This window comes from Ornithorhynchus anatinus, chromosome 2 (genome assembly GCF_004115215.2).
Source record: "Ornithorhynchus anatinus isolate Pmale09 chromosome 2, mOrnAna1.pri.v4, whole genome shotgun sequence".
Classification (NCBI taxonomy): Eukaryota; Metazoa; Chordata; class Mammalia; order Monotremata; family Ornithorhynchidae; genus Ornithorhynchus; species Ornithorhynchus anatinus.
The window spans coordinates 55467299-55492550 of NC_041729.1; the positions used below are offsets into that span (position 1 = coordinate 55467299).

At 53.9% G+C, this 25252-nt stretch overlaps 1 protein-coding gene across 1 annotated transcript in view; it reads right to left on the reverse strand.

Annotated features, from left to right (window-relative positions):
• The window catches only part of LOC103170737, a 124232-nt gene that overhangs the window by 13356 nt on the left and 85624 nt on the right, over nucleotides 1–25252 (reverse strand). Inside the window, exons 52-67 of the mRNA XM_029051572.2 lie at nucleotides 24082–24163; nucleotides 22552–22689; nucleotides 20371–20533; nucleotides 19136–19257; nucleotides 17040–17180; nucleotides 15788–15901; nucleotides 13349–13477; nucleotides 12155–12316; nucleotides 11312–11476; nucleotides 8787–8952; nucleotides 8313–8503; nucleotides 7587–7679; nucleotides 6896–7100; nucleotides 5427–5614; nucleotides 4995–5092; nucleotides 2996–3180 (exon numbers count right to left, since the gene is read on the reverse strand). Coding sequence (XP_028907405.1) covers nucleotides 2996–3180; nucleotides 4995–5092; nucleotides 5427–5614; nucleotides 6896–7100; nucleotides 7587–7679; nucleotides 8313–8503; nucleotides 8787–8952; nucleotides 11312–11476; nucleotides 12155–12316; nucleotides 13349–13477; nucleotides 15788–15901; nucleotides 17040–17180; nucleotides 19136–19257; nucleotides 20371–20533; nucleotides 22552–22689; nucleotides 24082–24163 — 2342 coding nt within the window. The remainder of the gene's footprint in view (nucleotides 1–2995; nucleotides 3181–4994; nucleotides 5093–5426; nucleotides 5615–6895; nucleotides 7101–7586; nucleotides 7680–8312; nucleotides 8504–8786; nucleotides 8953–11311; nucleotides 11477–12154; nucleotides 12317–13348; nucleotides 13478–15787; nucleotides 15902–17039; nucleotides 17181–19135; nucleotides 19258–20370; nucleotides 20534–22551; nucleotides 22690–24081; nucleotides 24164–25252) is intronic.

The following is a 25252-nucleotide window of genomic DNA, read 5'->3' on the forward strand; positions in this document are numbered from 1 at the left end:
CAGCCCCTGTCCCACACGGGGCTCACAGTCTCCATCGTCATTTTACAGATGAGGTAACTGAGGCGGAGAGGCGACGTGACTAGCCCAAGGTGACACAACAGACGAGCGACAACACTGGCATTAGAACCCAAGTCCCCCGATTCCCGAGCCCTTGCTCCTTCCGCTCGGCCACGCTGCTTCTCAAGGAGTCAGAAAGACAAAGGGACAGTTCACAGGGACGTTGGAGACGGAATTCCATGGTAGCTCCGGCGTTTCTAGCAGCTGCTACTGCAGCGCTAGCCTTAGTGGAGATGCTTCAGCGTGGGCGGGGATGGAAGGAGGGAGGAAGAGAGAGAGAGAGAAAGAGGGCTAGTCATTTCACTTCTCTGTGCCTCAGTTCCCTTATCTGCAAAATGGGAATTCAATACCTGTTCTTCCTCCTATTTACACTGTGAACCCCAGGTGGGACCTGATTATCTTGTTTCTACTCCAGCACTTCATAATAATAATGATGAGGGCATTTGTTAAGTGCTCACTATGTGCAAAGCAGTGTTCTAAGTGCTGGGGAGGACACAAGGTGATCAGGTTGTCCGAGGCGGGGCTCACGGTCTTATTGCCCATTTTACAGATGAGGTAACTGAGGCACAGAGAAGTTGGGTGACTTGCCCAAAGTCACACAGCTGACAAGTGGCAGAGCCGGGATTTGAACCCATGATCTCTGACCCTGCTCTTTCCCCTGGGCCACGCTGCTTCTCTAGTCTAGCCTCAGTACAGTGGTGACATGTAGTAAGTGCTTAACAAATACATTATATTATTATTATTATTATTATTATTATTATTGTCCTTGGCAGCTGGAGGTTTTTATTTTACCTCTCTCTCTCCCTGACCAAGAACCCGGGGCCTCCTGTCTCTGGGCATCAGACCAGCCCAAGACACCTTCCCCAAGAAGCTGAAACAGCCTCTCCAGAGGACTGTACTCTTGACCCTACCCCAGTACACGGAACGGTGCTTGACACGTAGTGAGCGCTTAACAAACACCCTAAAAAACAAAGAAAAAAAAACCCCAAACACACACACACTCAATAGGTGGACCGCCCTGGAGGTTCCATGGGGATCCATATAACCCCCAAATTGCTGGCTCCGATTCGGCCTTCACTTTGCCTAGTGCTTCGTGGCCGGTGCCGTCTGCCTTTGGACAGTTGTCCCGCTGAATGGTCTTACAACACAACAACAAAAATCCAGAAAGTGCAGAAATCTGAAACATTTTACTAGTAGTCAGCGGGGCTTTCTCCTTCCCCACACGTGTGCTGTCTCTCTGCCCTCCTCCGCCTGTGGTCATTCAGATGAGCCTCCTCTCTGGAGGCGGTGGTGTAAAACCAGAATTTCTCTGACGCCCGGGGGTCAAGAAGAAGAGCGGCAGCTACTGTTGCTGGGAGAGGGTATGGACAAAGCAGGGAAAGGTCTGACCCTGGTGTGTGTGTGTGATTGTGAGAGAGAGAATGTGTGCACATGGGTACATGCATGTGTAATGATGATTGCGATATTTCTTAAGCATGTGCCAAGCCCTGTACTAAGCACTGGGGTAAATACAAGGTGATAATCAGGTCAGACACAGTCGCTGTTGCACAGTGCGTTGTGTACGCTCATGAGCTAGTGTGTATATTCGTGGACCACTTAAGCCTCGGCTGGCTTAAAAATCCAGAGGTGTTGGGGTCTCTGAATGGTGTTTTTTTCCTTTTTCCTTCTCATCCTCCCATTTCTGAGATCGTCTCCTCCATAGGTAGGGCAGAGTGAGATGGAAACCCCAGGGAGAGGGAGGGAAGCGGCTGAGGGGAGAAAGAGTTGGAAGCTGGGAGCCTTCAAAGACGAATCCATCAAAGAAGCCAGGGATGCTTCCAGGGATGGGTGAATGGAGCAGTAGGATGGGAAACTGGGTCTTCCCTGCTGCCCCACAGCTGGGCACAGACGCCCCTCGCCACGGGTGGTCGGGCAGGCGGGCGGGAGTGGACCAGAGTGGGAGCGAATGAGTTAAGCAACTGCCCCCACAGGCCAGCGGCAATGTCCAGCAGCGGTGACCATGAGATTGGGTGGGAAAGAAGGATGTTTTCATTTTGCTCGGTCTGGTGGGGTGTGGGTGGGTGGGGGGCCTGAGAACAACTAGTGTGAGATGGGAGGTTTTCCTGGATATGGGCAAATGGGACATGGACCAGTTGTTCTCCGGATCCAAGTGGCCCCAGAAGGGAGGAAACGAGTTTAAATGGCAACTGGAGTGTTGGCTAAATATTGGAAACAGGGTGAGTAAACCTAGAACAGGTTTTCAGTGGAGGCTGTGGAGTCTCTGGGCCTGGGATTCCTTCAGGAAAGGACAGACAACAGCCCAGGCTGGCTAGGTAGGTATTCATCTGCCTGGAGGCGAGGGGCTGGACCAAACGGCAACCCGAAGCCCCTCTCTGTTCTAAGATTCCACTAGGTTTTGTTACGCTTTACCCTAACCCTGGCACGGTTCACCGGAAATGCCTCCGGGCAGCGATGGGAGCTGGAAATGCTCCTCGATCAGCGCAGGTCCCAGCTCCTCCTGGGAAAAACAGCTCAACAAGCAGTGTTCCCAAGATGCCAGGGGCTGGCTTCCTCTGGTCTCCCCAGTCTCCCCCACTGACTTCTTGCCTCAAGCTGGTCAGAGTCCCGGGAGAGGGGAGGGGATTCCTCAACGACGCCAAGGCCCTAGAAACCCCGGCTCTAACCCTGACACCGCTGCACGGCTCCAGACCCGTGGCTCACCTCTCCATCTCCTCTTGTACGCCTGGATCATTCGTTCATTCTTTCAGTCGTATTTACTGAGCGCTTACTGTGTGCAGAGCACCGTACTAAGCATTTGGGAGAGCACGATATAACAATAAACAGACACCTTCCTTGCCAGTCCAGCACGATCTGCCCTCCAGGAGGCTGAGAGGGATCTTACAACTGCCCGTGGAGTCTCAGGGAGTGGAGGGAAGGAGGGGGGGCAAGGGAGGATTACATTCAAAGGGGCTCTCCAGCAGCCGGCGCTTGAACCTGTAATACTCTGCCGCGGGGTTGATGCCGTAGAGCTCTCGCAGGGGCCTCAACAACTTGTCCTCGATGAGGTAGCGGGTGAGGCGGGCCGGGTCCAGGGGCTGCTCCTCTGCAGGCAACACGGGCAGCTTCACCCGGACGGAGCAGTTCCTGGGGAGGTGCGGGCGGTGGGCTCAGCTCAGTTCGGCCGGGGACTGGCAGCAGGCGCGCGTACTCTTTCGCGGCCTCCTCCTCGGCCTCCCACCCCGTCGGAGTCCCTCGAGGCTCGGTTCTCGGTCTCCTTCTATTCTCCATCTAAATCCACTCCCTTGGAGAACTCATTTATTCCCCTGGCTTCAACTACAACCTATATGAGGATGACTCCAGTCCTGATCTGTCTCCTTCTCTGGAGTCTGACATATCATATCCCACCTTGGCGCCTGTATCAGGCTCCTAACGGACCCTCCTGCCTTCCGGACATCTCTACTTGGATGTCCCACTGACACTTCATACTTAACACATCGAAAACAGGACTTCTCATCTTCCCACCCAAACTCTGTCCTTCCCCGACTTCCCCATCACTGTAGACAGTACCACCATCCTACCTACCTCCCAAGCCCATAACCTTGGGGTGATCTTCAATTCTCCCTCGTTCAGCCCACATATTCAATCTGTCATCAGATCTTGTCAGTTCAACCTTCACAACACTGCTAAAATCCACCCTTTCCTTCTCCACCCCCAATGTTTCCACGTTAATCCCAGAATTTATCCTATCCTGTCTTGATTACTGTATCAGCCTCCTTGCTCATCTCCCTATCTCCTGTCTCTCCCCACTCCGGTCAACACTTCACTCTGCTGCTTGCATTATTTTTCTAAAACAAAGTTCAGTCCATGTTTCCCCACTCCTCAAGAACCTCAGTGGTCGCTCGCTCACCGCCTCATCAAACAGAAACTCATCTCTCTCGTCTGAACCCACGAATTTAGTCTGTCTCCAAATCCTGTCGGTATTTCCTTCACAACATCTCCAGAATCCACTCCTTCCTCTCTATCCAAACCGCGACCACGCAGATCCAAGCTCTTATCGGATCCCACCTTGGCATTACATCGGCCTCCTAACCGACCCTCTTGCGTTCAGCCTCTGCCCACTCCATTCCTCACTCCATTCAGCTGCCCGGATCGTTTTTCTGAAAACGATTTCACTACCCATCTTCCCATTCCTTAAAAGCCTCCAACTGTTGCCCGTCCATCTCTGAAAATAGAAATTTCTTATTACTTTTAAGGCGCTCGGTTCTCTCCCTCCTGCCTTACCTCGCTGATCTCCCACTACGACCCAGGCTGCACACTCTGCTCCTCCAATGCCAACCTATTCACTACTTTAATCTTGACTTTTGCTGCCTACCCCTTGCCCACATCCTCCCTCTGGCCTGGAACTCCCTATCCATTTACATCTGAAAGACCATCACTTTCCCCAACTTCAGAGCCTTACTAAAATCATATCTCCTCCAAGAGGCCTTCCCTGACGAACCATTTCCCCAAATATTTATCCTCCTTTCTGTGCGGCCTGTGCACTTGTGTCTGTATCCCTTAAGCACTTTGATTCCCTAGTCCCAGCCCTGTGTCATCCTTAAGCACTTTGATACACATCCCATCCCAGCCCCATAGCACTTAGATACATATCCTTTTTTTTTTTTCAAGTGTCTGTTTACTCCACTATTCAGTAAACATCTTGAGGTCAGGAATCATAACTACTAACTCTTTGTTTTGTAGTTTTCCAAGTGCTTAGAAAAGTCCTCTGCATAAAATAAGCACTCAATAAATATCCAATTGATTGATTAGGAATTTGGCAATCTCCCCTTGGCAAATTTAGGCCCAGCGAGTTTGGCTGCTCTTCCTCCGCTCGTTGGCTTGGATCCTGCAGCCCCTGCCAGGTCCAGGGGTAGGGACAGAAAATCCCTCAGTTCCCGGGCCCGTCATGGAGACTCTACCTGGTGGAGTAGTTGAAGAGGCTGGAGAGGGGTTTCCGGATGCTCCGCACGGCCCGGGACAGTTTGGATTCTGCCCACCTCAGCAGCTGCTGGGTGGCCTGTGAGGATGGAACGAAAGAGTTGGGTGATCCCATTCTGCCTTCACCCCCCATCACCCCTCGAGGGGTGGGAGGGTAAGCCATCCGCTGCGCGGGTCTGCAGCCTCCAGCCTGTCCTCGCCCCGGGGGGCAGTGACCCGCCCCCGCAACCCGCCCTCCCAGACCAGCTCCCGGACTCAATCCATCAATCGTATTTATTGAGCGCTTACTGTGTGCTGAGCACTGTACTAAGCACTTGAGAGAGGACAGTATAAAAGAGTCAGTAGACGCGTCCCCAGCCCACAGTGAGCTTACCGTCTAGGGGGGAAGACAGACATTAATATAAAGTACTCACCAGGTCCAAGCTGACCTTAAGAGCTCTTAATGACACAAGAACTGGCCTCATCAGCCAGCTGTCTTTCACAACCACGGGCACGAGGGCCCGGATTTTCCTCACATAATCATCCGCCCTCTCTCGCCAGACCGCGTCCAGCGGCTTGGATGTCACGTCGTAGTAGGCTTCCTTCAGCGTGACCAGAGGTTCTGAAACAGAGAGGCGGGTAGGCGTGTGGGCCGGCCATTAACTCTCTGAGGGCATCCCTCCCCCACCCCCCCATGCTCCTGCTGGGGGGGGTGGGGGTCTATTAAAAATACCACTCTGCAGCTGTCTAGATGGGACAACCTGCAGATAATCCTTTCGATTAACTTTTATCACCATTATTATCATTAGTATTTTTATATTTGTTAAGCACTTAGTATGCGTCAAGCACTGTTCTAAGTGCCCGGTTAGGTAGAAGTTAATGGGGTTAGACACGGTCCCTGTCCCACGGGGGGGTCGTTATCTAAGTAGGAGGGAGAGTCAGGTATTGAATCCCCATTTCACAGATGAAGAAACTGAGGCATGGAGAAGCCAGGTGACTTGCCCAAGGTCACACAGCCGGCAAGCGGCAGAGCCGGGATTAGAACCCAGATCCTCTGACTCCCGGGCCCGCGCTCTTCCCACTAGGTTACACTACTTCTCTGGAAACTCCGTTGCAACAAACGTCTCCAGGAACCATGTTTGCAGCCCTCTTGGTAATTTCAGACTTTTAAGACGCCGGCCTCACAGAGAAGCCCCGCGTACTCCCGGGTCTGTGGACGAGTGGTACTAGCTGTAAACCTGAGCTGGGCACTGACGATGTTTTTGAGGGGGGTGGTCCCTGTGCTTCTAGGGTTCATATGAGTTGAGGCAGAGACTGAGAGGGGGGACTCAGAAAGACACCCACCCATCGCGGTGCAACTAAGACAACCACCCTGAAGATTAGCTCTTCCCCTAGGAACCGCTTCTCCACCTAGAAAGCAGCACGGCGTAGTGGATAGAGCACGGGCTTCGGAGTCGGAAGGTCATGGATTCTAATCCTGGCTCCACCACTTGTCTGCTGTGTGACCTTGGGCGAGTCACTTCACTGGGCCTCAGTTACCTCATCCGTAAAATGGCGATTAAGACTGTGAGTCCCATATGGGACAGGGACTATGTCCAACCTGATTTGCTTGTATCGGTAAAGTGCCCGGCACATAACAAATGGCGCTTAACAGATACCATCATTATTAACCGCAAAGCCCCGGCAAACCGCTGCCTCAGATACTGCAACAAAGATGGGTTCTAGTTTCTAATAGCGGCGCCTCCCTCAACTGGCTTCTTCCATTTCCTTCTACGGAGAGAGAGGTTCTGCTGACTTGGTTTCCCATTTCTGCCCCTCCTGGTCGGTCCCCCGGGGGGCATCTCTGGGGGAAGGGGGAGGCGGGGTGTGGCCCGGACCGTCTGCCGGCTCTGGGGGCACTCACTCTGCAGTTCGCTCTGCATCTGATCCAGCACGGCTTGGAGCCCCGCCAGGGCCCGAGGGAGGTCGTACCCGATCACCCGCCGGGCGGCGTTCTGCTCCCACAGCCGGGCCGCGGTCATCGCCCCCGTCCGCACGGCCCCCGCCGCCTGCCGGGACGCCTGCAGGAGCCCGTCGGCCCCCGTCTTCAGGAAGTCCACCTGCTGCGCCTGTCAGAGACGGAGCCGCGCCCTGAGGCCCAGCCGGCCCGGGGCCTCTTTGGGGGACCCCTTGGGGAGGGGGGGCTCACTTGGGGGTGGGGTGGTGGCCTTCAGCTAGCATCCTGCCAAGGCCCCCTCCCCACCCTCTGCGGAGCGCTCTGGTGGGGGGGGGGGTCCCCGGCTTCCGGGCTCCAGAAAGCCACCCGCTTCCCCCCGTGACCGTCCTTCCTGGCCTTGCTGGACCACATCCCTCCTGGAAGTTCTTTCATCCAGGAGCCGGATGAAAGGTGGAGTCCGGCTGGGCTGAGAGGGTGGTAGATTGGGCGACGGAATCGTGGGGGCGATTTTCAGAGAGCACAGACACCGAGTGTGGGGGATGAGAGGGCACCCTTAGCCTCCTGCCTCCACCCGCCACGTGGGAAGGAGGAAGAGGCCTAGCCGTGAGCTCTGTACCACCCATCCAGAGAACCCAGATGTCCAAACCATCCAACGCACCAGGTCTCGGAATCTCCAAATAAAGGCATCCAAGACTTGGAGCTCCTCTTCGAGCCCGGCTTGGAGACGGGCCCCGGCTTCGGCCAGTTTCGTCTGTGAGAATGAGCGGACACGGGTGAGGGCGGCGGCGTTGGCTCGAGGCCCTGGCAGCACTGCTCCTTTGACCCATTTTTTTTTTTAACCACCCGAGTGATGCTCCCTGAACCTCAGTTGGGGAAAGAGGAGCAAGAAGAGTGGCACCCCCGGGCCGCCTGACCCTCCTGGCCCACCACTAGCCCACTCCATCCCTGCCTTCCCAGGGGCTCGAACCATTCCATCCTTCTCGGCGCAGGGCCCAGACCCAGGGCGGAGATGGCACACGGGCACCGGGGACCCGAGCCCCTTTGAGCATTTGGAGCCCAAAGAGTCGGCAGTAGTTCTGTTCCGACGCTCTGGGGGGGAAGGAGGTCCAGAAAAGCCATCTGCTTCCACCCACGCTCGTTCAAGGCACCTGACCCGTAAGCTCGTTGAGGGCAGGGAATCTGTCTACTAACTTGTACTCTCCCAAATCCTCAGTAATGTGCTCTGCACACAGTTAAGTGCTCAATAGATTCGACTGAACGAATGAATGACCTCTGGCTGGCGGCCCCACAGCCAACAGCCCCGCAATAGGCAGAATTGAAGCAGGTAGACCCGCTGTGAACAGCCCCACAGTGGATGGCAGCCCGGGCTGCACTGGACCAGTACCTCCAGCTGCTCGAGGGGTGCCCCGCAGCGGTGAGCGCGTGCTTGCAGACTCAGGCTCTGGTCAGCGGCCGTCAGGGTCAGGTGGCCCAGGCTCTCCCCCCGCCGCCCCTCAGCCCGGAGCAAGGCCTCCGCGGCCATTTCCCGCCATCCCGCTGTGCACGTGCGGAGCTCCACGCCCTCTTCTCCGTGCCCTGAAGCGGGAAAACCAAAGTCTTTCACCTGGGTACTCTGGAGTCTGCAGCTTCCGTCTGGGGTCTAGGTGCGGGGAGGGGGGGCTGAAAAAGACAGAGAGGGGAGAGAGAGCATGCACAGCATCCAGCCCCTCGGGTCTCCCACGAGCCAGGCCTGACCTCCCATTCGGTTCTGTTTTCTATTCCATGCACCCAAATCCCAGTTTTTGTCTTTTCTTGGCCAAACACCCACCCACCCACCCTTCCCCGCTCCGGATTTGTCTCTCACCCCTCTCTCGCTCACCTCTCTGATAGCCCAGGTAGCCTCGAACACACTTCTGGCTCCGGGAAGCCACGAGTTTCACCTTTTCTGCTTTATCCAGGCTCCCCTCCACCTGGACCAGATTCTGAGAGGCCGAGGCAGCGACTCTGCCCGTCACCGCGACTCGGTGGACTCCCGTTGCTCTCAGCTGCATTGGGAGAGAAGCTCAGGCCGAACAGGGAACTCTCCCTGTCACGCCCCCCCCCCCCCCCGCCCCGTGACCCCAGGGTTGCCCAAGACAAAGTACAATACAGTGCTCTGCACATAGTAAGCGCTCAATAAATACTATTGAATGAATGAATGAAGACCCAGGGAACGGGCGAATGTGTCGGATTATTGTTACAGTGTACTCTCCCAGGCGCTTAGTACTGCGCCTTGAATGTAGTAAAATACGACTGAACGGACGATTTGGGAATCACAGTGGGGAAGAAGGAGCAGGCAGGGCCAGGGGCCGGGAAGTTTGGACTGTGACATGCCCTCAGAGCCAGGAGATGCTCCCTGAAGCGGGGACCGGTCTTGGGAAGCGGCATGGTCTAGTGGAAAAAACACAGCCCGGGAGTCAGAAGACTGAGCTTCTAAACTCGGCTCCACTTGCCTGCTTCCTTAACCCTGAGGGAGCCACTTCATTTCTCTGCGCCTCAGCTGCCTCATCTATAACATGGAGATTCAGTGCCTTCTCTCCCTCCTTCTCAGACTTCGAGCCCCATGTGGGACGAGGACTGGCCGATCTGATCATCTTGTCTCTATCCAATGCTTAGTACCTTAGGGTACTAAGACTGTAGACTGTAAGCTCACCGTGGGTTGGGAATATGTCTCCTGCTATATTGCATTCTCCCAATCGTTTAGTGCAGTGTTCTGCACACAGTAAGCACTCGAAAAATACAACCGGCTGCAGCCGAGTGGTGTGTGTATATGAGCTAGAGGGCAGTGTGGCTCTAAGAGAGCGGGGAGCAGGTGCCCGGCCCCCCGCGTCAAATACATTTCTGCTTTGCTGCTGCTGCTGCTTTCAACCTCACCCGGGACCAGCACCGTCCCAGGACTCCTGCAGCGCGGGAATCCTCACCACAGCTCCTGGGGTCTGGGCTGAATTACCCCCGCAGGCCCCCAGGGAGGGTGGCACTGCCCGGGAGGATCCGGAGAGGAATAATCGCTAGGAGAGGGTCCATCTGTAGGAATGACCCGGATGAGAACAGCACCCCTATCATGGAGGTCCAGGGAAGCCCTTGTCAGTAGTGTTATTCCCCTGGTGAGGACTAGCTCTTTCGGGCAGTAGATGGTGGACATATTCGATCTATCACTAAACGCTGACGATTCTACCTTCACAACATCACTAAAATCCACTCTTTCCTCTCCATCCAAACGGCTACCCCGTTAATCCAAACACTTATCCTGTCATTCCTTGATTACTGTATCGGCCTCCTTGCTGACCTCCCTGCCTCTTTTCTTTTCCCACTCCGGCTCACACTTCACTCTGCTGCCCGGATCATTTTTCTACAAAAACATCCAGACCACGTTCCTCACTTCTCCAGAATCTCCACTGGCTGCCCATCCACCTCTGCATCACACGGACACTTTTTACATCAGCTTTAAAGCACTCAGTCGTCTTGCTCCCGCCAACCTTACTGTGCTGCTCTCCTACATATTTTCGTTACCCTATTCATTTTGTTAATGAATTGTACATCGCCTTGATTCTATTTAGTTGCCATTGTTTTTACGAGATGTTCTTCCCCTTGACTCTGTTTATTGCCATTGTTCTTGTCTGTCCGTCTCCCCCGATTAGACCGTAAGCCCGTCAAACGGCAGGGACTGTCTCTATCTGTTGCCGACTTGTTCATCCCAAGCGCTTAGTACAGTGCTCTGCACATAGTAAGCGCTCAATAAATAAATACTATTGAATACTATAACCCAGCCAGCACACTTTGCTCCTCTAATGTCAACCTCCTCACCGTAACTTGATTTCTTCTATCTCGCCGCCAACCTCTCGCCCATGGCCTGCCTCCTACCTGGAATGCCCTTCTTCTTCATAACTGACAGACAAGTATCCTCTCCAACTTCAAAGCCTTACTGAAGGCACATCTCTTCCAAAAGGCCTTCCCTGATTAAGTCCCCTTTTCCTCTTCTCCCACTCCCTTCGGCATTACTCTGATTTACTCCCCTTATTCTCCTCCTTCAGGCCCACAGCACTTACATACGTACCCGTAATTTATGTATTCATATTAATTTCTGTCTCCCCATCTAGACTGTGAGCTTATTGTAGGCAGGGAATGTATCTACTAACTCTGTTATGCTGTCCGCTCCCATGTGCTTAGTACAAGTGCTCTGCATACAGAAAGCACTCAGTAAATACAATTGATTTATTGATTCATTGGATGCTCTCAACAAGGCAATACAGCAATCCAGAAGGGAGTTACTGTCTAAGAGGCTAGACCTGGGGTGGGGTGGCCTGCAGATCTGGCCGCCAGTGGCCCGTGGTCCCGGGGCGCTAGGCTGGGCTGGTGGCCGCTCACCTCCAGTCCCCCAGAATAGTCCCGGGCTCTGGATGAGCTGTCGTTGCGGAGCGTCACGGAGAGCTGCAGACCGGGCCCCGGGTCCCGGGCCAGGCGGAGTCGGGTTTGAGAGCGCAGCAGGAGGTGGCCCTGGCCCAGCACGTGTTCACCGGACAGCTGGACTGCCTGAGGGAGCGATGGAGACGGGTCCGGGCACATGGTCTCACGCCAATTTTACATCCCCCTTCCCGCTTCCCTCCCCATCTGGACAGTGACCCCAAAGGGCACTTTCTGCCTCACAACCCCAAGAGCTGCCCAGACTTTGCCCTGGAGGTCAAAAGACATTTGAGTGACAAGAACAGGAGTGAAGGAGAGAACTTGCTCTGGCCCTAGAGGAAACTGCAGGGCAGCTGGGAACCCAGGTTCGGGATTTAATGTGGGGATTCACACATACCAACATCAGACCGAACCTTACATGGGAATCCTCAGGACCTAGAGAGAGCCTCTGGGGCAGCGGGGTACCCCTAAACACACCCTCCTATGCCCTAGACCACTAGGTTTCCCTTCTGGATACCCAGGAATCAGTGAACCTGGGGGCATTGCTGAAATGAAGGGAAGCTGGGTGCAGAGAATAAAAAAATACAGGGCAGACACTGGGGCTGTATCACTATAGGGTAGGGGACGGATCAGGTGGGAAAATTGATTACCTGGTATAAAACTAGGCAAATGGCCGATCTGCCCCTCCCTGCCCTGGTGGGAAATTCACTTTCAAGACAACCCCGGGACGCCCCCCTCCACCGCCCCCGATCCTGTCGGGCTGCCGGGCTGGGCGTGGGCCCGGGGCTGGGGCTGGCGAGAGCTTACGCTAGGAAGGTCACAGAGGCCCAGGTGCAGAGAATGCCTCAGCCAGCTGGAGAAATTGGTCTCTACTTCTCCCCAGAAGCTTTGCTGGGAGCAGGAAGGCAGGAAGATGTTTTCCAAAGCCACTTCAACTTGGAACTTATCTGGTCGTGGCCGTCGGCGCCTCTGCGAGGAGAGAGGAGATGGGGGCCGGAGGGAAGGCGAAGAGCCGGGACAGAGCCGGGGACAGGGGTGAGGGACCTAGGGGGTGGGAGGGGAGAGGCCGCAGGCTGGACCTGCAGGCAGGATGGAGGGCTGGACTGCCCGTTGTGGGGGCCTTTGGGCTCTCTGAGGCCAAGACAAGTTTCCTCTACCCCACCTCAACCGTGTTCCCTCCTGCCTGCCCAGATGTGGGAGCCGAGCGGCTGAAATGCTCATATCTGATTTCTCTCGTTCGACACGACTAACCGCCATCCTTTCCCCAACAGCTCTGCTGGGTGCGCCTTGGGTCCTGCCTGTCACGTCAATACTCGCTTCCAAGCTTCCTGGTCCCGCTGGAGGCAGGACTTCCGGGCCAGGCCACAAGATCCACAGCTGGCCCGGGGCGTTCTGCTTCGGGCGCCGCTATCTGTTCAGCTGTCATCTTCCCTGGCAGCCGGGCTTAGAAGGAGACTGTAAACTCGCTGTGGGCAGGGAATGTGTCTATCAACTCTGTTAAATTGTACTCAGCCAACAGGAAGTGCTCAATAAATACGACTGATTGAAGATTTCCCTGCCGCTCACTCTCACCTGTACCTAATGGTCCTGAACTGCCCAGCAGCTAAAAATGCCCATTCCACAGGGATGGGATGTCTGGGAAAGGCTGGTGTGGGGGGAAGTGGAGAGTGGGAGAAAACAACTAGATCCCAGCAGGCTCAGGTCTTGGCCACTTCCACATCTTCACTTGTTTGAGCGCTCTGAGCCAGGAGGGACAAGGCCTAAATCATTTCTCTGCGCTTTTCCAAGACCCAGGTTCAGGACCTGGAACGGAGTGGGCACCATGGGCAGAGTGGGTAGCTGATCCCCAACTGGATGGAAGATGGTTTAGGGGATGCGGAGGTGACAGGGTGAAGGATTAGGTGACCTGTGCCAGACCTGGGCTTTTTTGAATTTGAAATACGATCATGCAATATTCACCTCCCTCAGTGTGAAACAGGTTCATCTTTCCTCCCCATTTACCTCAAACGTCAGGCTTTGTTTGACCTTCTTTCTGTCCCAGTTGAGATGGAGGCGTTCATCAAAGAGCACTGTGGTTTGCATCACAGACCCACAGGCCTGAACGTGGCCCAGGGTCAGGGCCTTCTGGAGCTGAGAGGAGAAAATCAGCATGATTAATCGCCAGGGCAGGAAGGTTTTCTCTCCTGAAAACAAGTTGACAGTCACTGAGGCTGCACAGCTTTCAGAGATTCTCTAAATGTGTTCGTGCCTGGAGGAAGGGGGCCGGACTTGATGACCCCAGTAAGTCCCCATCTCTAGGTGTGATCGAGCTACCTCAGCCCCAGAGTTCCCTTGCCCGGGAGCCAGGAGCCCAGCATAGAAAAGGGCTCTGGGCACCAGTTTGATCTCAGCACCTCTGCCCAGGAGACCAGTCAGGTTGTTTAATAATAATCATGTTGGTATTTGTTAAGCGCTTACTAGGTGCCGAGCACTGTTCTAAGCGCCGGGGGAGATCCAGGATAATCAGGTTGTCCCGCGTGGGGCTCACACACTTTTTTAATCCCCATTTTACAGATGAGGGAACGGAGGCACAGAGAAGTTAAGTGACTTGCCCACAGTCACACAGCTGACAAGCGGCAGAGCCGGGAGTCGAACTCATGACCTCTGACTCCAAAGCCCAGGCTCTTTCCACCGAGCCACGCTGCTTCTCAAGCACCCTATTGGGGCCAGACACCCTATCTGCCTCAGGGAGAGCGCAGACGACAAGTGAAAACATCTTCCTTAATCCAGAAGCCCACAAGCTCGGTGTCGTTCTCGGCTCCTCGTCTTTCCTCTCTCATTCGGCCTAGTTCTTCCTACGTGACAGTTTCTGTACCTGCCCCGTTTTGTCCAGCCAAACTGCTGCTGCTCTGGTCCAAGCCGAGGTCATATCAAGGCTAGACTAATGTTATCAGCCTCCTCACCGGTCTCCTTGCCTGCAGCCTCTCCTCTCTCCAATCTATACCACACGCTGCTGCGTGGATCAGTTTCTTGAAGTTTTGCTCAGCCCACGTCTCTTCACCCCTCAAAAGCCTCCATTGGTTTCCCATGTCTATCTATAGCAAACACTCCTCCCAAACTGATAACCTTGGATCTACCCCAGCATTTAGAACAGTGCTTGGCCCATAATAAACACTCAACAAATACCGTAGTTATGATGATTATTAATAGGCTTCAACATTCCGCACCAACTCACCCTGTCCTCCGTCCTGGCTCTCTTTATCCATCGTTCCCCGGTTCACCCCTGTCCTCCGTATTGGCTCTTTTTTATCCATCATTCCCCAGTTCTCTTTTTTCCTCTCAAACTGTAGCTCGCCCTTGAATCTCCCACCTCTACTCCTTCCCTCATTCCATTTCCCTGGCCTGGAACTCCCACCCTTCCCAAATCCAACAGAGCACAGCTCTCCCTGTCTCAAAGCTCTCCTAAAACCCCACCTCCTCCAGAAAGCCTTCCCCATTGCCTGAAATGGCAAGTCATAACCCACCTGCCATTTCTCACGCTTAAGGAGCCTCAGCACTTGTGCGTTTATTCAACTGTACATTCAACTGTTCATTCTGCTAAATCTATGTGTAAAACATTTTATATCTATCCCTGGCTGTTGGGGTATATCGTCTAGACTGTAAGCTCATTATGGCAGGGAACATGTCTACCGACTCTGTTGTACTGTACTCTCCCAAGTGCTTACTACAGTGCTCTGCACACAGTAAGAGCTCAGTAGATTGATTACTCTCCCAAGTACTTAGTCAATTGCTTTGCACCCAGTAAATGCTTAATAAATACCAGGGATGATGACAATGTACGCTCTTTGTCACGTTTGTTTCTGCTATACTTTCCCAGGAGCTTCGCCCAATAAACATCATGGCTACCCATAAAGCGGGTTTGGGAAGGGAGCCCCCTCTTCAGCCAGCAAGAACCCTCAGTCCACCCAACTCCCGGGGGAACCGGATGGATGTTTAAGTGACAGACAGTTACTCTCCCCTGCTTCAGAGTCTAACTGAGGGCACATCTCCTCCAAAAAGCCTTCCCTGTCTAAGCCCTCCTTTCCACTCCTTTCTTCATCGCCCCATCTCGTTCCCTTTCTTCACCTCCCCACCCCCACGGCACTTATGTACATAGCTGTCATTTATTTATTTATATTAACGCCTGCCCCCCCCCTTTCTAGACTGTAAGTTCATTGTGAGTGGGAAATGTGTCGGTTTATTTTTGTAATGTACTCTCCCAAGCACTCAGTACGGTGCTCTTTACAGAGTGATCACTCGATAAATACGGTTGAATGAATGAATAAATGGAAGGCATATCGCAAATGCAATGGTATGGTAGCCTTGCCACATTAGCTCAACCTCCTGGGACTCCTGCAGACATCCAGTCCTGGGGTTTCAGACTTTACTTCCTTGGTACCAGCATCAGGGTGACATATATACCTGTCCCAAGGACACAGTGAGGCAGCTGTCCCAGGCCACGGTGTCCGGCGCAGACCTGTCTTCCCAGGTGAGTTGGACATCGGTAGGCTTGCCCCGGTTCCAGGCCAGTTGCACCTGTGACCAGAGGCAGAGAACAGCTGTGGGGAACTGCCAGGCCGGGCCCCAGCGTGCCCCGCTCCCTGCCTTGCCCAGTTGCAGCTGCTGCCCATAGCTGGCATCTGGGTCCAGGTCCAATTTCTGAAGGACCCAGTGTGGAAAGCCCACCGTTCTCAAGGCTCAGATGTGTCTGAATGGCATCCGTCCACCTGGCTCGGGAAGTTTATGGTCTGCCCTGTTTGGAGGCAGGGAACTGGATGAGATGAGCTCTTCTTTCTGGTTCTGTGGGCACGACTTTGAGGGTTGGTGAGGCTAAATCCACTGGTGGAAGGACCAAGGTGATGCTAGCATTTCCCAGAAAACTTTAGGGCGGGGCCTGGGGGTGGGGGGGTCGGAGGGGAAGTCCTTGCTGGCTGTAGTTTCTCTCCAGCCCCAATCCCCCTGGATCTAGCCCAGGAGATATTGGTTCCAAGAAACCCCAAACTGACCGATTTATCCATTTTTCCCGTGGCTTTACTCCTCTCTCGGATGAAATGAAGGTCCTTTAAAGCAGAAATTTCCTCCTAAAGCACAGGGTGCCTTAAAACTGCCAGCCACGGGCAGCCCCTTGGTTCATCTGTCCTGAAACTGGATCTGCTGAAGTTTGAGCTCCTCGTCAACAGCCTCATTTCCTTTACCGTAACCCCTCCCCTAGCTGTCCTGCCCCACAGCTGACTCTGGGGATCTCAGTTTACCCGGTGGTCAGTCAATATGACTTGAACGAGTATCCTTGGTGGAGGCGAGGGGCTGCGTGAACTTGGACAAATCACTTCACTTCTCTGCCTCAGTTAAGTCATCTGTTAAATGGAGATTATTACTACGACCCCCTGTGGGACATGGAAAGTGCCCTACCTGATTAGCTTGTATATCCCCCAGAGCTTAGTACAGTGCCTGGTACGTAGTAAGTGGTCAACAGATAACATAAAAAGAAGACTGCCCCCCCCCCCCATACAATGGCATTAATCTTCTGAGAGGGCAGGTGAGGCGAAGGGGAAGCCAAGGGGAGGCAAAGGTGTAGGTATAGGCTTGTTGGGGCACTGGAGGGGACGGAGGGGACTTGGGAAGTTTCCAGGAGGAGTTGGGCCTTGACTTTCCCTTCCTCACCGCTACCTCTTACCCTCTGGCTGCCCTTGTTTCCTCTCCTCTCGGATTGGGCGGTGGCCTCCACGTGGCTCCAGGAGAGATTGAGGGGATGAACGAAAGCCACGTGTCCGTCCAGTCGCTCTCTTCCCAGCTTCAGAGAGCAGGAGATCAGCACCTGTTCCAATCGGAGTCCATTAGGGGGTCCGCAATGGGGGTGAGATTTGCATGAGGTGTTCAGTTGGCTTACGGATGGGCCTCAGCATCCCAACAGATCAACCAAACCCAAGGCAGAGGGGTTGAACTACGATTCCACATGGCGCCACCTCCCCCTGCCAATCATATGACACAATCCGACACCGGCTTAGGGCCCATCTCACCGAGGGCCCGGTGTGGACATCGATGTAGGGGGTGAATCGGGGGCCCGTTGGGGAAAGGGAAAAGAAAAGTCAAACCTGGATTTACTTTTCATTGGTTTTTTAAATGAAAACAAACACAAAGGGGCAGCTGAGCCCAGCTTACCTGTTTTCCTCGCTCTGACCACTGATCCAGAGTTCAGCACAAGTGAGGAGACAGACTACGTGCGGGATGAACTTAAAGAAACAGCTCCCGCCTCTTCTCCGTCCCCAAGACCAGCAGTTTAAATCACACATGCGATCCCCCTTCACCCACAAAGCCTCCTCCTCCTCTCTGTCCCGTGGTCCGGCGGTGGAAACCGGACTCACATGTATCCCCCTTCACCCAAATATTCTTCGGTTTCGAAGAGAACCACGCACTCCTGACCCTAGCAGCCGGTCCGCTCCCGGTGGGCGAGACCCTTCCTCTTTTGGAGCTTCACGGCAAGTCCTGCCTCCATCTTCCCGGCTGCCACCCCCTGCTTGGAAGAGTGGGCCACCAGCCAATTTAAACCATGAAACAATTGATCGGTAGCCATTAAAAATGGCTCCCCTGTCATATCAAGTTGAAGGATTTCTCCTCGTTAACGTTTTGCAATCCAAGGCTCATCGACCGGTTGTGGAACAAGCATAAGCTCCATCAGAGCGTCCCCTGCAGGGCGCACCCAGCCGTGACCCAGGAAAAACACCTCCTGGGAATCTCTTAGGTTAGGTGGGTTTGACTGAAAGAGCCCATGGTGGCTATCTGGGTTTTGGAAGAGACCCTCCATCCCCTCCCAGAAGATTTTCATTTTTCTTCTCTTCCACAGGGGAGGAACATGCTATTGTCCAGGAAAACGTTGTTATTCCCCCAAAACAATGAGTCTTCTTGGAAGTGACCCAGACCCAATATTGTCACGAGCAACGCGGCCTTTCTTCATCCCATCTCCCTGCCCGGGCTACCCGGAGACTTGGTTTTCCTCAGGATCCTCTCTGCCCTGGGGTTCATGCTGGCTCCACATTCATCATGCCACTGGCAGTTCCAAGCCCATCCCTGGAACCTTCCCCGGCTGGGCCGAGCCATGCCTGATGGTGACTTGGCGAGAAAGGGAAGCAGAGGCAAAGGTTTTGTGTGAGGGAGCCGTGTGTGTTCCAGAGGGACAACGTGTGGAGGTAGAGAAGCAGCGTGACCTGGGTTCTAATCCCAGCTCCGCCACCTGTCTGCTCTGTGACCTTGGGCAACTCACTTCACTTCCTCTGTGCCTCAGTTATCACATCTGTAAAATGGGGATTAGGACGGTGAGTTTTTGTGGGACAGGGACTGTTTTCAACTTGATCAACTTGTATCTACCCCAGAGTTAAGTACAGTGCCCGCTACTTAGTAAGCTTTTAACAGAAACCATTAAAAAAGTGAGTGGGAGAGGGAAGACAATGGGACATAAATAGATTTCCCTCTTGAAATATGAAATCTGGGGCTCTCCTCTTTGGGGGACCCATGGGTGATATGGGGACCCGTAAGCCTGCTGGTTTCCATATCCTGGTCGGAGCTGATTTTAAGAGGAATGGGCTGATCCCCCCTGAACAGGGGCTGGGGGCCCACATCCTAGCAAAGGGGCTCGGACTCCCTCAGGATTAGGGTGCGTTCCTGAGCTGGTTGTTCACTAGGCTCCTTTCCTCTCCGAGTGGAGGAAATTTAGTTTTCCTGTACCTGCGTCCAGCTCCTCCCCCCCACGGCCCCGGTCCCCACACCCTGTCCTACCTGATCCCTGCCATTCCACCGGAGGACCAGGTCATCCCGATGGCCGTCGGGTCCGTGCTGCAGGGACAGACTGAGCTTGGACTGCTTGGGGAAAGGAACCTGGAGAGGATGGGCCAGCTCCACTGTAAGAAAGGGCAAGAGAGGCCATCAGGGCTTGCGTTCAGCGGTCCCACTTTCTGGCAAACATCAGGGTGGGGTCAGATGCACTTCTGCCACGTGGACGCAGACACACCACCGCCTCTTCTCAGCTCCACATTTCTCACTCCCCTGCACCCTTGAGGAAAGAGGATGGTGGCATCCACGGGTTCGCGGCCCGTGCTCACTCGCCTCGGAAATGTTAGCGAAACTGACCCCATTTCACAGATGGGACCACTGAGGACTAGAGCCGTCAGACCATTGAGAAACCAAGTTTTCCACCCTCCCAGTGTCATGCCCCACTCCTTGGGTCTGAGGATAAGTGCAGTTACAGGACTTCATCAAAACCTCCTTCAAAACAAAAAAGAGCCATTCAACCCTAGTTTCCTCGGGGCCTAGAAACTCACTACTGTTCAAAAAGCTCCACCTGTCCCTACCACCCCAAACGACGGATTCCTCAAACTCATCCCTTTGGTTTATCGATAGGTTTCACTGCCATCAGAAACTGACTAGGTTAAAGATGCAAGAATCTGTCTCAGAGGAATCTCGAACCAGCCCTCTCCGGGACACAGGCCAAGCAGAAACTTCCCCGTGTCTACAAAGAGGTGGTCAGACCCAGCCCCTGCCGTAGACAAGGGCTGGGTCTGGGCTGGAGAGCAGCCCGGTCTAGTGGAAAGAGCAGAGGCCTGGAAGTCAGAGGACATGAGTTTTAATCCTGGCTCCACCACGTCTGTTGTGTGACCTCTGACAGATCACTTCACTTCTTTGTGCCTCGGTTTCCTCAGCTGTAAAATGGGGATTAAGATTATGAACCCCATGTGGGACAGGGACTCTGTCTGACTTGATCACCTTGGATCTACCCCAGTGCTTAGAACGATGCTTGGCACCTAGCAAGTGCTTTACAGATACCATCAGTATTATTGTTATAAATCGCCGTGGAAGCTTCGTGGCTCCCCTCTGGCTGCAGTCGCTGGCATGTAATCTGTGGTGGGCAGCCCGCGGGGGCACCACAGCGACGGTCCGTGTTGGCGCTTGCCCTTCCTGTCTCCAACCGCTCCGGGCCCAGTGGGCCCAGCTCCAGCCCCCGCGGGCCACCTCACCCTGCACGTGGTGCTTTCCAGCCAGCGAGGGGAAGGGCCCGCTGTAGCTCCCTCCGAGCCGGGTCTCGTGTCCGTCCCAGAGCACCGTCTGCTTCAGCGAGCGGGTCCCATTGGCCCTGCGGTAGGCCGTCTGCAGCAGCAGCTCCCGGGGGACGGATCGGAGCTGGAGAGGGAAGAACATAGGGAAGGCAGGGTGGGGAAAAGGTCGGTCCAGGGGTGAGGTTCGCTCAATGGGAGGGAGAGAAGGCTTCGGAGAGACAGCAGGGGCTCCAGGGTTTGGGGGAGTGGAGGACCTCAGGGACCAGATGTATGTTGGAAAGCAGGACAAATGGACACAATCCCCGAGGACTGCTCTGACTGTGGGACGACAGCACAAGGGCCCGAGCGGGTGAGAGGACAGAACCCTGGAGGGCACTGGACCAGAGACAACAGGCCAAGTGTTGGGGGAGGAAAAGAGGCTCCGACAGCACCGATACTGTTAAACACGGAGTGATCGAGAGGGAACTCCTTGGGAAGCAACGTGGCCTAGCGGATAGACCTCAGGCCTGGGAGTCAGAGGCCCCGGGAGGGCCACAGAACAGGGAACCTCCGAGAGTGCGGACTTTTACGAGACCCTTGAGGGAGAACTCATGCTTAGTGGAAAGATAACATAAAATGACGGGCCAACCTGACCCCGGGGAGAACATACAGGGATTCAGCGATCCTACAGGTAATATGATGAGGGAGGGAATAATAATGATGGTATTTGGTAAGCGCTTACTACGTGCCAAGCGCCGTTCTAAGCGCTGGGGTAGATACAAGGTAATCAGATTGTTCCACGTCGGGCTCACAGTCTTCATCCCCATTTTGGGGAGATGCCAGAGTTGTTGCAGTGTGAGGATACTAGGTTGAAAAGGCAGAATGTGGACCTCATCTGGCTCATTTTGAACTCGGCAGCAGACTGACTCATGCTCACACACAGAGTGAGGCATTGCCCGGTTACCCGGTGAAAATTTGGTGATAAGTCCAAATAGATGTTTATTATCATCATTATCATTATTATTTCGCCCAGAAAGACTCTCCACCTTTTATCGGGTTCGACATCTGGGCAGCCGAGCGGTACCGACAGGGCAAATCTGACCAGCCATCCTGACACCCAGGAAACCAGCAAGGCTAGTCTGCCTTTCAGTGTGCATGCCAACTGCATTTTCAAGGTAAGCACTTTGGAGGAAAAAACAAAGCAGTGCTTTATAGAAAACACTTCCCCTCCTCCTCACTCAAGCCTGGGGACCCCCGTTCGTTCACCCTGGAGACACTTTGAAGGGACACACCTGTGTTCTTTCTCCATGAACACTGAGGGGCTCTGAAATGGGACATCCTATGGAGAAACAGGCTGAAGGCAGCCCTACATGGGCTTAAAAACGAAGCCAATTGCTCTGGAAGTCAGAAATGGATATTTAGTTTGCAAGTGACGTCTTCTTAGGAGATCTAAGAGCAAAAGGACAAGCACTGCTCTCGCCTCACTGATTACACACCCATTACTTCTCCCGCAGAAGAAAAGGCAGGGGAATGAATAGAACAGAATGACCACAGCAGAGTCCCTTGGACTGTGCAGCTTTGGACGGGAGAACAGAGACCAGTTCTCATCTGATTAACGCGGGGCTTGGCACGGAGTAAGCTCTTAGTAATGAGAGGTATTGAAGACCTTGCGGAAAGAGCCTGGGATTTGGAGCCAGAAAACCAGGAGTCTAGCCCCATCTCCACCATGTAATCTCGGGCAAGTCACTTCACTTCTCTATGACTCAGTTTCCTTACCTGTAAAGTGAGGATGAAATCCTAGGTCTTTTCCCTTCCTGTTAGACGCTTGTGAGACTGGGCCTGTACAGATCCAATTAACTGGTGCACAGGGTTTGGCACATAGTAAACACTTAAGAAATCCCACCACTATTATTGTAAATACCCTACCTAACTAGGAGAGTCTCTCAGAATGAACGCTGGGTCAGCCTAAGCTTTGGAAACCTCCTTTTTCTCTGGGCAGAAGTTGCCCAAGGCCCAGGCTGGCTCTTGGTCTCTCTAGACCATAAGGTCTTTGTGGGCAGGGGTATCAGCTGTGCTCAGTATCATGCTCTGCGTGCACAGTAAAGCGCTTGAAAAATACCACTGATTGACTGGTTGATTGATCGACTGACCACTGGCACCAACCTCGGGGATTGTATGCATTAGTTCGACGACGCCGTGGAGCCCGCATCCCACCAGCACCAGCTTCGTTGCGATGCGGAAATGGGATTTTTCCAGCCCGACGGAAAACCGGCCTTCCGCTTCGCCTACTGAATGATTTACCTCGGGCGGGGAAAAGAAAAAAAAGAAATTGCTTGACCAGGCCTCTGGGACAACATTTTACAATGGGAACATCGCTCCCGGGGGATTGATCCACTTGCCCGCGGTGCTGACCACGTGAGCCACAGCAGGAACGATGTGTGTGAGAGCAGGAGCGGGGAGGAAGACGGGGAGGGGGGGGGGGCTGCATTTTTGAGCCTGCCATTCCATTCCCAGACTACCCAAGCCCCCAGGTGGACCCTCTAGCTGTAGAGCAGCCTTGCAGACAGCCACAGAACTGGAGCCAAAAACTCAGCCTGGCAGATCAGATGGAAAGAATGCTTATTGGATCGGTTTTCCTATGGGAGTCGTGTGGGCGGGGCGGCCTCAGGGAAGCGTGGGCTGGAGATAAACTGTGTGTGGGACGGATCCCTTTGGGTTCTAATCTGGCTGAGGGCGGTTTGGCAAGATGGTATTGTTAGACGTCTCCTTGGAAAAGCAAACGCCAATCTGGGGAGACAGAGTCGGAGATGATATGAAGCTGGAACTGAAGGGAAAAGAAAACACAGAGCCTGGTCTCGCCTGGGGAGGTCAGGAATGTTCTGTAATAGGTTCCAGTCTCAGAGGAGCCTGGGCCCAGCCAGAGCCAAGCGCCCCGGGAGGAGGAGGAGGCAGAGGGGGAGGAGGTGGCGGGGGGAAGGAGGAGAGGGAAAGGAGAAGGAGGACGACGATGATAACGACAAAGAGGATGAGGAGGAGGAGGAAGAAGAGGTGTTTGAGGAGGAGGAGAACTACGATGAGGAGGAGGAGGACAAGAAAGAGGAGGACAAGGAGGAGGAGGAGGAAGAGGAGGTTGGTGAGGAGGAAAAGGAGGTGAAGGAAGAGGATGATGAGGAGGAGGAGGAGGATGACAAGGATGATGAGACAAGGAGGATGAGGAGGAGGAGGAGGAAGAGGAGGTGGATGAGGAGGAAGAGGAAGGGAGAAGATGAGATGGAGCGGAGGAAAAAGAGGAAGAAGAGGAGGAGGAGGGGGAGGAGAAGGAGGAAGAGGAGAAAAAGGAGGAGAAGGAGGAGGAGGAAGTCTCCCTGGGTAGTTCTGATCTTGGCCAGGGGTACGGCAAGGTATTGGAGGGATGAAAAGACCCAGATGTTTGGAAAAGCCACTACCCTTGCTTTTGAGCACCCATGTGAGGTTTTGCTTTAGTTCATTTGGTAAATGCAAAACAGGTTCACACACCCTCCTCCCACATAGAGGTCATGAAGCTCCCTCTCCAGGGTCGCCTGCCCCCTCCCCCGGGGGTCACCCTGGAGACCAGCTGTGGTGGGGAATGAGAGCCCGGTGGGCCCATCTTTACCCCTGAGAGAGGCTCAGGGCTGAGCCGGAGCAGCCAGGCCGGACCAGAGGAGCCATTACCTTGGTGAGCAGTTCGGCTCTGCGCGGGAAGTGGTGCAGAAGGAGGGGGAGATGCTGGCGGCCTTGGATATGCAGCTCTGCGCTAGACGGGGTGGGGGAAAGGTGAGGTAAACTCCCAAAGCCTGGTCCTGATGAGGCTCTTTTCATCAGGGAGACAATCATAAAAAGAGACATTTAAAACCCAAGAGAATTCCCCGCAGACCCTCAACCGAGTCGACCGGACACAGCTGTGAAGTAGTGAGGGAAAGGGGCAAGTCCGCTGTTGAGAGTGCATTTCCCACCTCACCCCACAAAGGACAGGATCTCCATATTCTTCATCCAGAAATCTACTCTCTCTTCCCACACAGCTTGGTTCAGGCCAGCGTTACATCGGCAGTTTAGCTGGGCACTCAATCACCTTGCCCCCTTCTACCTCACCTCACTACTCTCCGACTACAACCCAGCCTGCACATTTCTCTCCTCTAATGCCAACCTTCTCACTTTGACCTCGTTTATCTCGCCTCTGACCCCTTGCCCATGTCCTCCCTCTTCATATCAAACAATTCACTCTCCTTACCTTCATAGACTTATTGAAGGCACATCACCTTCAAGAGGCTTTCCCTGACAAAGTCCTCCTCTCCTCTTCTCCCACTCCCTTCTGAGTCGTCCTGACTTACTCCCTTTATTCATCCCCCACTCGCAGCCCGACAGCACTTATATATATATATATAGATCTGTAATTTTATTTATTTATATCAATGTCTGTCTCCCCCTCTAGACTGTGAACTCATTGTGGGCAGTAAATTTGTTATATTGCTATATTATACTCTCCCAAGTGCTCAGTACAGTGCTCTGCAGAAGGTAAGCACTCAATAAAAACGACTGACTGACTGAGCAACTTGACTGCCCCCCCTTCAAAACAGGAATTGATTCCGAAACTCCAGGTAATTGAGCTGTAAGGGAAAGTTGGAGGCTTGAGTTACCAGCATAGTTTGTAGTGCAGACCCAACGCTGGACTTCCATTGTGCCTGGAATCACTCAGTCAAATTGTGGTTTACTGTCCCTTGTTCCATCTCTATGTTATTTCAATATCTGTCTCCCCACACTACCCTGTAAACTCCCTGAGGCATCTCGTCCATCGGCTCTATGGTACCGTCCTGTTCCAAGCGTTTGATATGGTGCTCTGCATACA